This window comes from Balaenoptera borealis (genome assembly GCF_965194805.1).
Source record: "Balaenoptera borealis genome assembly, chromosome: 6".
NCBI lineage: Eukaryota > Metazoa > Chordata > Mammalia > Artiodactyla > Balaenopteridae > Balaenoptera > Balaenoptera borealis.
Window position 1 is genome coordinate 28185874 of NC_138863.1, and position 12163 is coordinate 28198036.

The 12163-nt window shown below is 42.7% G+C and overlaps 1 protein-coding gene and 1 pseudogene across 13 annotated transcripts in view; both read left to right on the top strand.

Moving 5' to 3' along the window:
• The window catches only part of PLEKHM3 (pleckstrin homology domain containing M3), a 190999-nt gene that overhangs the window by 70197 nt on the left and 108639 nt on the right, over window positions 1-12163 (top strand). For 11 of the 12 annotated variants that reach the window (XM_082396364.1, XM_082396362.1, XM_082396361.1 and 8 more), the window contains one exon: window positions 5289-5434. In XM_082396364.1, coding sequence (XP_082252490.1) covers window positions 5289-5434 — 146 coding nt within the window. The other variant, XM_082396365.1, reaches the window with a different exon arrangement.
• LOC309630742 (F-box only protein 7 pseudogene) lies at window positions 960-1711 on the top strand (annotated as a pseudogene). Its single transcript has one exon. The product of its transcript is annotated as an F-box only protein 7 pseudogene (transcript).

Consider the following 12163-nt stretch of genomic DNA (forward strand, 5'->3'; position numbering starts at 1 on the left):
TGAAGATGAAACCCTTTTATAGGAACATATTTGCAAAATCATCAGAGTACACCCAGAACTGTCTGTAAATGACAAAAGACTTAAAAATGACCACGGTTAAAGATTTGATGAAAGTTCATAATAATGCAGTTGACAAGAAAATTAGTTATTTCTGAGATATACATTTTAAAGTAATAACTAGGATTATTACTTATAACATTATACCAGAACATATAAGATTTTTAGAAATTTCATGTAATGTCTGAAACATTTATATTAATATATTTCCATACAAATAACCCAATGAAAGTTTAGTATTAGTTGTTTTGTTTGTTTTTTTATACTGCAGGTTCTTATTAGGCATCAATTTTATACACATCAGTGTATACATGTCAATCCCAATCGCCCAATTCAGCACACCACCATCCCAACCTCACCGCAGTTTTCCCCCCTTGGTGTCCATATGTCCATTCTCTACATCTGTGTCTCAACTTCTGCCCTGCAAACTGGCTCATCTGTACCATTTTTCTAGGTTCCACATACATGCATTAATATACGATATTTGTTTTTCTCTTTCTGACTTACTTCACTCTGTATGACACTCTCTAGATCCATCCACGTCTCAACAAATGACTCAATTTCGTTCCTTTTTATGGCTGAGTAATATTCCATTGTATATATGTACCACATCTTCTTTATCCATTCGTCTGTTGATGGGCATTTAGGTTGCTTCCATGACCTGGCTATTGTAAATAGTGCTGCAATGAACATTCGGGTGCATGTGTCTTTTTGAATTACGGTTTTCTCTGGGTATATGCCCAGTAGTGGGATTGCTGGGTCATATGGTAATTCTATTTTTAGTTTTTTAAGGGATATGTTTGATTCTTGAAGATGCCTTTGCAGCACCTAACTTACCTTCATCCACAGATTCAGAGCATTCCTCGCTCCAGAATAATGACCAACCCTCTTTGGCCGCCAGCTCCAGTCAGTCCAGCATGCAGGATGAACAACTGCGTGATTCATTCCAAAGACAGGCAGCCCAATCTGATGTCTGGAATGATGGCAGTAGGTCAGGGCCTAGTCAAAATTTTGAAGCTGAGTCAATTCCAGATGTTGTGGATATGGAAGAGGGCACAGGTTTCTATCCCTCAGAACCAATGCTCTGCAGCGAATCAGTGGAAGGGCAAGTGCCACATTCATTAGAGACCCTGTATCAGTCAGCTGACTGTTCTAACCCCAGTGATGCCCTGATAGTATCCATACATCTTCTCATGTTGGAGTCGGGTTACATACCTCAGGGGACTGAAGCCAAAGCTGTGTCCACGCTGGAGAAATGGAGGTCGGGGGGCGTGTATAAGCTGCAGTACACACATCCTCTCTGCGAGGGTGGCTCTGCTGCTGTCACCTGTGTGCCTTTGGGAAACCTCATCGTCATAAATGCTACACTAAAAATCAACAATGAGATTAGAAGTGTGAAAAGACTGCAGCTGCTGCCAGAATCTTTTATTTGCAAACAGGAATCAGGGGAAAATGTAGCCAAGTCATACAAAGATCTTCAGAAGCTCTCTCGCCTCTTCAAGGACCAGCTGGTGTATCCTCTTCTGGGTTTTACCCGACAAGCACTGAACCTACCAGATGTATTTGGGTTGGTAGTCCTCCCATTGGAGCTGAAACTGCGGATCTTCTGACTTTTGGTTGTTCGTTCTGTCCTGTCTTTGTCTGCAGTTTGTCATGACCTCTGTATTGCTTCAAATGACCAACTTCTGTGGAGGTGTGTATATCTGCGGGATTTTCGAGATGATACTGTCAGAGGTCGAGGCACAGATTGGAAAGAACTGTACAAGAAGAGGCACAAACAAAGAAAAGAAGCTCAGAGAGGGCGGCATGTGATGTTCCTGCCATCGTCACCCCACCCCATTCCATTCTACCCCAACCCCTTGCACCCCAGGCCTTTTCCTCCTGGTTCTCTCCTTCCTCCAGGAATTATTGGTGGTGAATATGATGAAAGACTAACCCTTCCTTATGTTGGGGATCCAATGAATTCACTCATCCCTGGGCCTGGGGAGACACCCAGACAGTTCCCTCCACTCAGACCATATTTTGACCCAATCGGCCCCCTTCCAGGACCTAACCCCATCTTGCCAGGGCGAGGTGGCCCCAATGACAGATTTCCCTTAAGACCTAGCAGGGGTCGGCCAACTGACAACCGGCTACCATTCATGTGACTGGTTTGTAATCTCACTCTGGAGCTTGTTTTGGTTTTGTTTTTTTTAAACTATGGATGTCATCTTGTTGGGGTGCTATCTCTAGTGTTTTCTGATTGTGGTGGTGAGAAATGCACTCACAGAAGCCTTTTGGTAGGTATATTTAAAGCTCCAGGGGTGGTATGGCCCAAAGGTTACTGCATGACAGGGTTGGCCTTGGGAATAGTTGGTTCCTGACATCCCCTCTCTGAATTACCCTCTAGAATGAAGGTTAGACATTGATAGTGTTCTGCACCAGAATAAAAAAAATTAAGTGTGAAAAAAAAAATAATAAAATAAAATAAAATGCGCATGAACCCTAGCCATGTTCTCTCAGCCTTTCTCTCTTTTATGAGCCTGGAGGCCTGTGCAAAGTAGTGAGGATGTTTAGCCTGTTTAGTTGAACCTCACCATGTTAGGCTTTGGGCCTGTGTGCCCGGTTGATATACACATTTGTAGGCTATATGCTTTCTTAAAATGCACATTTGTGGGGGTGGGATAGGGAGGGGGGGAGGGAGACGCAAGAGGGAGGAGATACAGGGATATATGTATATGTATAGCTGATTCACTTTGTTATACAGCAGAAACTAACACACCATTGTAAAGCGATTATACTCCAATGAAGATGTTAAAAAAAATGCACATTTGTGTATTTTAATATTGCCTATGTATGCTGCATCTAGGAGATTATAATAAAGTCATTAAAAGTTACAGAATAATAAACCCAGTAGGACCTACTAAAGCATATATAAACATTCTGCAAATGCTTGCTGTTTATTATATCCAAAATGCAAACAAGCAAAAAACTAAAATAACTTAAATTTATTTTTGCAGTGTTTTATGGTGAGAGTTTCAGCTGTAATGATGATCCTGAATTTCTATAAGATTACGCTCATTTTCTGAATCATTAGGGAAGACTGAATTCTATTCATTGTCACTTCAGTGTTAAGTCAGTTTCACTGTCCACTGAATTTTGGAAACAGTGTCGCAGTGTCTAAAATGTGTCAAGTTCTACTCAACTCTGTTTCACAGTCCATCTATGAACGTGTCTAATGTGTAATTCTTAGAAGGGGCAACATATTTGCACAGGGATATTCACCAAAGTAGGCTGTTTTCAAGAGACAGGTGACCAGGTTAGGAGGATCAATTCCAGAATAGCTCTGGGAAATTAAAATCTCTTTATATGCATGAGGGTGTTTATGTGTCAGATAATATTGTTTATTGTCTCTTCAACATAAACATTTATTGCTGGTCTATCATATGTAAAGCGCTACAGTTAAGTGCTAAGTTTAAAAAATACATCTGAGCAGTTTGTCGTGTGGTCAGGGTTGTACAAGCACGTCAGAAAGCACAGTGTTTAAGGGGGTGCATGCGCTACATGCTGCATAAGCAGCGCGGTCAGTGGGCGCAGCACATGGCGTTCCAGTGTTCATAGCCTAGAGATCGTGACAGCACCTCCCACGCCCCACAGAAGCAGCAGGTGGGTTTGGTTCTTCCTTGCCCTTCACACATATCTCAATCCTCAGCCAATCTGAGAAACAGGAGCTTGTTAGGGTTTTGTTGCTACTCAACAGTAAAGAAATAGCTATCCTAGGAAGAAAGGGTATTAAGCTCTGGAAGCGTAATTCCAATACATTTACTCCCCGTCTGTCTTTCAATACCTCTCGTATCTAAAAACAATAGGATCTAATTCTCTTTCTGGAGGGTACCCTGTGAAACTGCTGGATGACTGATACCATTTTATTTGTGATCGAAATGAAAGCTCTAGCAATTTTATGATGCTTTCATTCATGAATTCATGGGAATAAGTATCTTCTTAGGCTGGCAGTTTGTTAAATAAACATGTTTGAGCTCCTTCTAATGGAAGTGGGCTGCCACACTGGTTATATTATGATTACTATGATTATTAAGAGTAATCTATTTTGTACCCATATTACGAAATGGGCTTAATGTGAGATTTCTTTGATCAGTACAGGTCTTGGTACCCAGCCATGAAATGGGCCATGAGGGAGGATTTCTAAAACAAAAGCAGTGGATGAGAAATGTCAGAAAAACGATGCTGTTTGTATAATCCTGATTATCTGTTCTGAATGTTGTCGTTTGGGTTGATTATGACAGAATTTCTGTTGTCAGTAGAATGTAGTTCCTCCTAGCTAAAGGAAAATAAGGGCTTCTTTTTGGCAGGGCCATGATTATTACCAGGTCCCCTGACAGTACCAGGACAGTACTGACAGAATCATGGCCTTCCTGGAACATGAAAAGGGCCTTTGCAATCACTTGCAGGCAATCAGTGATGGGCAGGATTTGGCAAAGTAGAGATCAGAGAAAAGGGCGTCGTGAAAGGAGAAATAAATCGTGCCAAGATATGGAGGGTAGAGTAAGCACACTGTTTATTTGGGGAACAGTGAGGAGAGTCCTCTAACTGCAGCAAAGAGGTTCTGTTCCCATTGGAGAGTAGTAGGAGTAGGCAGTTGGAAAGGAGAGATGGGGACCAATCAAAGGACACATTCCTTTCATTGATTTTTGTCATCCAAGAAAGGCTACACATCAGGTTTTAGGATCATTTTAGAATCAGACAAGCTTAGAGCCAAACCCAAACGCCATCTCTTACTGGCTGGGTGACCTCAAGACAAAATGCTTAACCCGACTAAAACCTTAGTTTATTCCTCTGTAAAACAGAGCTCATAATATCTTCCTCATAGAGATGCTGCATGGGTTAAGTAAGAACCTGTATGAGAAGCCCCCAGCCAACTGCCAGGTGAAGTAGGGTTTCTGAGGAGGAAGCGAGGAGATGAAAGGGGGTTGGTTGTAGAGAGACTGGTCTCTGGCCACTATACACAGAAGAGGTGGGATCAGAAGAGACCAGAAACAGTACCAGGGTCAGCAATCCCCGAGGAGGCGAAGGGGTGGGAGCTGCCAGGCTAGGAAAGAGGGGACGTGTCTGTACACATATTCTCTGCAATTTCTTTCCTATCGTAGACTTTTGTTTCACTTGAGGATTGTGTAACTTCGTTCTGTGGTGTTAGAAGTACAACCATCACCGACTCTTTCTTTTGCCCTGAACAGGATGCCAGCGGTCCATAGGCCTTTCCAATGGGAGAGCCAAGGTGTGCAATTACAGCGGCTGGTATTACTGCAGCAGCTGCCACGCGGACGACAGTTTTCTCATCCCGGCCCGCATAGTCCACAACTGGGATACTTCAAAGTATAAGGTAGGTACCGAAACTGGGTTCACTTCATAATAGCGATTTGGGTATTTACATGTTGTCATGTGGATTCTAAAGATAATGAGATAAGAATTTGAGGCAGACCTCATTAAGTAGTCTCATTAAAGCTACAACTTCATGCTCTTTTCCCACTCTATACTTTCTTTTTTTTTTTTTAATTAATTTATTTTTGGCTGCATTGGGTCTTCATTGCTGCGCGTGGCTTTCTCTAGTTGCGGCGAGCGGGGGCTACTCTTCATTGCAGGTGCGCGGGCTTCTCACTGCAGTGGCTTCTCTTATTGCAGAGCATGGGCTACAGGTGCACGGGTTTCAGTAGTTGTGGCATGTGGGCTCAGTAGTTGTGGCTTGCAGGCTCTAGAGCGCAGGCTCAGTAGTTGTGGCGCACAGGCTTAGTTGCTCCGCGGCACGTGGGATCTTCCCAGACCAGGGATTGAACCCATGTTCCCTGCATTGGCAGGAGGATTCTTAACCACTGCGCCACCAGGGAAGCCACTGTGTTATTTCCCTCCCTTCTATGGTTTTAACTACCAGGGCTCATATGCTGTTGATTCCTACATTTATCTCCAGCTCTGGTTTTGCTACTGAAAGTGAGATCTGTGGATTTAACTGCCTGATAGCATTTATCTCAACTGTAGTTTTCAACCTAGTACTCCTCAGGACACGTGAACCAGTTAGCTCCATTGCACAGCATTTCCACCCTTGCATAAACGAGGTAATCGAGTTTGGCAAGTCGAAGAATCTAACCCCCACTGGAGTTGTACTCTAGGCTTAGGATTTTTTTCTGGTCCTGGGTCCTGCCACCCAATAGAGAATTCTGTTAATCTGATCGGACTAGAAGCTTTCCTGATCCTTCTGCCAGAATATCATCACATCTGCCTTGAACGAACCTTCCATGCAAGGTGCTTCGTACAAAAACAGGCTGTATGATGGTTTTTATACCTCCTTGCTGATAGATGTCTTAGACTTCCTTTCATTGTAACTGTAAGTCACTCGGGAGCAAGGTAGGCAGGGAAGGAACCTGTAGCTGTCACCTACCTGTAATCTTTGAAGTCTAAAATGAACATGACAGTTGTGAGTGGCCAGTTGTCTTGGATCCTTTTCTACATCCCTGGGCAGCTCTGTCTCCTGTTCTACCCAATAATCATCCACATCTTCACTGTCTTCAAGATGCCTCATCCCAGTCCTTCTCAGCATATGACCTTGCCTCCTACTTCAAGGAGAAAATTGAAGCTACGAGATTTGAATACGAATACCTACAAATCTGTCTACATTTGTACCTATCCTTACTCTTTCCAGTCCTGTGTTGGGAAGAAGAGCCTTTTCTCTTGTTTAGAGATCGTCCTTCCATGTGTGCTCCAGATATTTTTACCCATCTCGGGAATCCCTGCTGTTTGTTCCAGAGCTGAGAAAGGCACGTCCTCCTTGGCGAAAGCTCTGATGCTCCCCACCTTCCCCATTTGTGCTTTGCTGCTTCTCCCTGTGCCACCATCATGCATGCGTGGGTTTCTAGAATTGCACTTATTATAGGGGTTAACAGCAGGAGCTTGTTGTTCACCAGGCCTTTGTCCAAATCCTCCCTCCACCTCTAATTAGGTGCTTGATCGGTTGGGGCAAATTACTTGAACTACCGTGAGTCTCCATTTCGTAATCTGTAAAATGAACCCAGATTACCTGGGTTCAAATTTTAGCTTTGTCATTTACTAGCTGTCTAACCTGGACAAGTTGTTAGTCTCTCTGTGTTTCAGTCTCCTCATCTGTAAAATGAGGACAATAATAACTCATAGGTTACCGATGGTTAGATGGGTTCATGCATGCGAACAAAGTACCTCGCGCACATAGTGTTTGTTCACATAAGCATTTGTTCTTACTACGCTTCATGTATTTACCTAAAAGAGTTGTGTGAATTGGGATAATATAAGAAAAGCACTCTTTGACTGACTGTGGGAAGTACTTAAAGAATGGAATGAAGTGATTATTTTCATGATCCTCACATTTATATACCAGCCGGCTGCTTATCTGTCTTCTTACTAAAGGTGAGCTTCCTGGGTGCTGGGGACCTGCCTTAGCACAGTTTCTGGTGCGTAGTAGGTAAGCAGAACTGTATAGTGAAGCCGGTCCTGTGGGTGCCTCAAACTCAGTATGCCCCAAACTGGCTTCCTCACCCTCACCAGCTGTCTTCCACCCCTCCCTCACTGCACGTGGCCACCATTCCCACCCCCATGCTGGGAGACATCCTGGCCTCTTCCCTCTGCCACACCGGCCCTGCCTAATCAGTTCGCAGAAATCCACAGCTGACTGGGAGCTCTGAGGCCCTGCACCCCACTGCACACGCGGCCCCACCACACAATCCCAATCCTCAGCATCACTCACGGGAAAGAATTCTGCCGCCTCCCAACCGTGCTTCCTGCCTTCGGGTCTTGCCCAACAGTATTTCAGAAAAGTCCCAATTTGCCCCAACATTATTCCCAAGAAGTCCCATTCTCACCTTGGGTAAATGTTATACCCTCTCTTAGTCTCTGTTTCTTCACATTTAGAATGGAGATAATAGCAGCGATAGTACCTACTTCACAAGGTCGCTGTTTGCTTAAATGAATAATTCGCAGAAAGCACCTAGTGCAGTGTCTGGAATGTAATAAGTGCTCAATTAATGCCAGCTTTTACTCTGACTGAACATAAGATAAATCCAAATCTCTTAGCCCTACAAAAGACTGTTTGTGATCGCTAGTCCCAGCCTTTCTAGCCCTTTTATCCACTCCCTCCCCGCCCCCGTGAGTGTCTTCAGGAAGATCGCTCTCCTTCCCATTGCCCAGTCCCGCCAGGCTATGTCACACCTCTTGTCTTCCTCTTGCCCTCATTCAAATCCTAAACCCAGCTTAGACCTCATTTCCTTTCCTGATTTTTTCCTTCCCCTCAGCCAGACAGTTATCATTCTCTCCTCTGCATCTTGTACTTGACACTCTGAATATAGGCTATAAATATATTTGCCATGTGTGTATTAGATAAAAACTTACTTAGAGGGAAAGGACACTAGCTGAGTTTGAACAGTTTAGATTAATCTATTTGGAGCAGGGCTTTGACAGCTGAGAGGTGTGTAGAGAGCAAGTGAGTGAGGCAGCCCCAGCCCTGTGATCGTTGAGGGCTTAGGCTGGTGGCACCTGCCCACAGAATATGTACCCATCAGTGGAGCTAAAGCAGAAAAGGTGGCACTGAATGAGGAAAGTGAAAAACTCAGGAATGGTTTATGAAGCCATGAAATGGAGGAGATTCAGGTCTGTTTGTAGTGATGGCTGAAGGCCACTCAAACCATCAATCTAGCCATCACTACTGCTTGTAGTCTTTCTATAAAGCAGATATTTTTGTGGTGGTGGTCATTCAAGTGACAAGGTTTGATTTTGAGAGGATAAGTAAGTAATAAGGATATTAGGTACCCTCACTTCATCCATGAGGAAAATGTCCTTTGTCAGACCATTCCCTCCCTGGATCTCAGCGGACCAGGGAAGATTTTAAAGCAAGAACAGAGCTGGTCAATTTTATCTGGATCATCTCTCACTGGCATTAAGTAACTATATTCCATTTAGTCCAGTGTCTGTCTGTCTTTGCTCAGATGCCAGGATTTAACTTAATGTTCCTAATTGTGAGGATCAATTCAGACCTATCAGTTTCCAAGACCAGACATTGTTCTGTTAGATCTGCCTGCTCTCCTTAATTGCAAGTACGTGACTGGCTTGAATATCCATTTAAAGAGTGAAAAAATGGTTTTGCAGAGCAGAATGAAATCTGTCATCTTAAGCGTTTCCTTGTCTGCCCTCCAGAGTAATAATAATCCTAATTACTTTTAAAGCAGGATTTCATCTGTTTTCCAGTGTACATCCTGCAGATTGAATTGAGCCCCAGGATTACCTAGCAGCTAAACCCTATCCTCCAATTTTATAGCCATTTTCTAATGAAATTCTCTTTGAAGATAACTTTCCCTCTACCACCACCCCTCCCAATTCAAAAATATCAAGCATGACAAAGAGGTGGTAAGGAGCACAAACTTAGCCTGAACTCTTCCTAAATTGTGCTTTTAACAAATATTTTTGTATCCTAGCCTGAATATTCACATTCCATTTAGCTAGGGGTTTTCCATGTTACATAAGCCATTTCCTATCTCTTCATCTTGAGAGGCATTCAAGGCAAGCTCTATTGCCCTTGCAGAGCTGGAGAGTAGCTCACTGATGGGAAAAACCACTTGTTCAGAGTCATTTGGAGATTTTGAGAACAAATTGTAATTACAGTTAAGATTTCCTGATTCCTTCTCCGTTAGCCCATAGTGCCTGTTTTAATAAGACCAAGAAGTATTATGGTTGGAATTGATCTTATTAAAACTTTTGCCATGATTTTTCATAATAGATGATGGGAAAAAATACTGGAAGGAAACATTATACCAAAGCAATCAGTGGTTATGTTACTGTGGTAAGATTATGGGTGATTTTTTTTTCTCTAGTAATCTTTATTCTCCAAACTTTCAGTAATGTGATTACATTATTTTTATTATTTTATAAATTTTAACTGTCACGTAGCTCCGTGACAGTTTCCTACTTCAGAAAATATGTACTAGAAATTAACCTTTTTTTAATGCCTCAGAATTATAATTATAAATATGAGTGTTCTATCTCGTGATCAATAACTTCAATGTGGTTTAATATGGTATGGGAGGCTATTTTTTCTGTAAGGAAATTGCCTTGTACCGCTATACTTTTATTCTTCTTTTTTTGAATATAATATACTTTCACATTTCGAGGTTTAAAAATACAAAGGACATGTACACATAGATAATCTCCCTCCCTCCTCTTCCTCTCACCCACAGGCAACCAAATTACTCCTTCCAGAAATATTTTACATACATGTGTTTTACACAGAAATGTCAATTGGCAATACAGTATACATGCTGCTCTTAGAAAATATTCCATTCAGATCATAAAACTCTTCCTTGGGCTTTTTTAAACAGCCATTCCATATATATTTTTTTTTTAATTTATTTTATTGTATTTTATGTATTTATTTTTGGCTGCTTTGGGTCTTCGTTGCTGCGTGCAGGCTTTTCTCCGGTTGCAACGAGCGGGGGCCACTCCTCGCTGTGGTGGCGGGCCTCCCACTGTGGTGGCCTCTCCTGTGGCGGAGCACGGGCTCTAGGCTCGCGGGCCTCAGCAGTTGTGCGGCACGTGGGCTTAGTTGCTCTGCGGCATGTGGGATCTTCCCGGACCAGGGCTCGAACCCGTGTCCCCTGCATTGGCAGGCGGACTCTCAACCACTGCGCCACCAGGGAAGCCCCCAGCCATTCCATATTACATCATGAATTTAACACACACACACACACACACACACACACACATACACACCCCCGTTTATCCAACTTTTCCTTGTTTTGATGGACATTAAGGTTTTTCTAGTCTTTCTATTACAGACAGTGATTCAGTGAATAACTTTATACATCATTTTGAATGTAAGTTTTTCATTCACGAGTGAGACTATCTGTAGGTAACTTCCTAGATGTAGGTATGTACACCTGTGAGTTTGATGGATGTTGCCAAATTGCTTTCTGTTGAGGTTGTATTCTATACTTTTACCTTATCTCTTCTTGCAGGTGCCTTTCTTTCCTTAGTACCAGGATGTCAGCTGTCACCTCTCTTGTCACTGTGCTGCCTCTAGCTGTCCTTTCCCTTTTCTACTTTATTCTAAATATGTTGTGAGCTTAGAAACAAATAATCAAACTGTTAGAAGTGTGTGGTTCAGAGTCACGGCCAGAGCATTGTAAAGTACTCATTCATCTGTTCAGCAAGTGTTTATTGAACACTTACTGTGCTCACCGGGGACATAGCCTCTGTGTTGTGAATTTCTCGTGAGGGAGAAAGACAGTAAACAAATATACAAATAAGTGACTTCTAGATAAATGAAGTGTTATTAGACTTTAGTTTTGTTTTAAAGACCCACACACCAATGTACTGCCTTCTTAAATTCTGGGTTCATCTCCATTGGTAGCCCACTCACTTTCTATTTGACTGGGGAAGAGGGAAGGACAGAACAGGGACAGGGATCTCCTCTTTTAAAGAGTGATGAACAGATAGTTTTTGGTAGAGTTATTAAAAAAATAAAAGGAACTGTGAACGTAAACAGTGCTAAAAAGCACGGAGCAGTGTATCTCGACGTCTGAGTTTTGGCTTGAGTTCTGCCACGAGATGACCACAGATAAGTCATTTAAGTTCTCTGGACTCAATTTTCTCATCTATTAAGTATAGGTAATGGTAGAGAAAAATGTCCCTTCCTCCGGTTGGTGAGTGGGACCTAGGCTGACTTTCATCTCCTACTGCCCCCTCCACACAGCCTGCATGACATTAACCAGGCGCCCTGTCTGTAGTCAGATTGGTTGGGAAGTGGCTGGGTTAAGCAGGTTTTCTCTAGTACTCCATGTCCCAGAGCTTTAATATGCTAACACTCTGCACTTTGAAACACCAAGAGAAGAATGTGGCATGTGGCGTATTTCTTGTTGGCCCTCAGAACATCTTTTCTGTATGACTGGTATTCCTTGCCACACAGGTTGAGAAAAAACTGAACTAGATTATCTGTACCCGTTCTTGTTATTCTGAGATTATGTTCCTATCTGTTGTATTCTGATACATCTTCCTCCTTTAACAAAAGCTGAAGTCCTCACCACCACCACATCCTCCTCCTCTG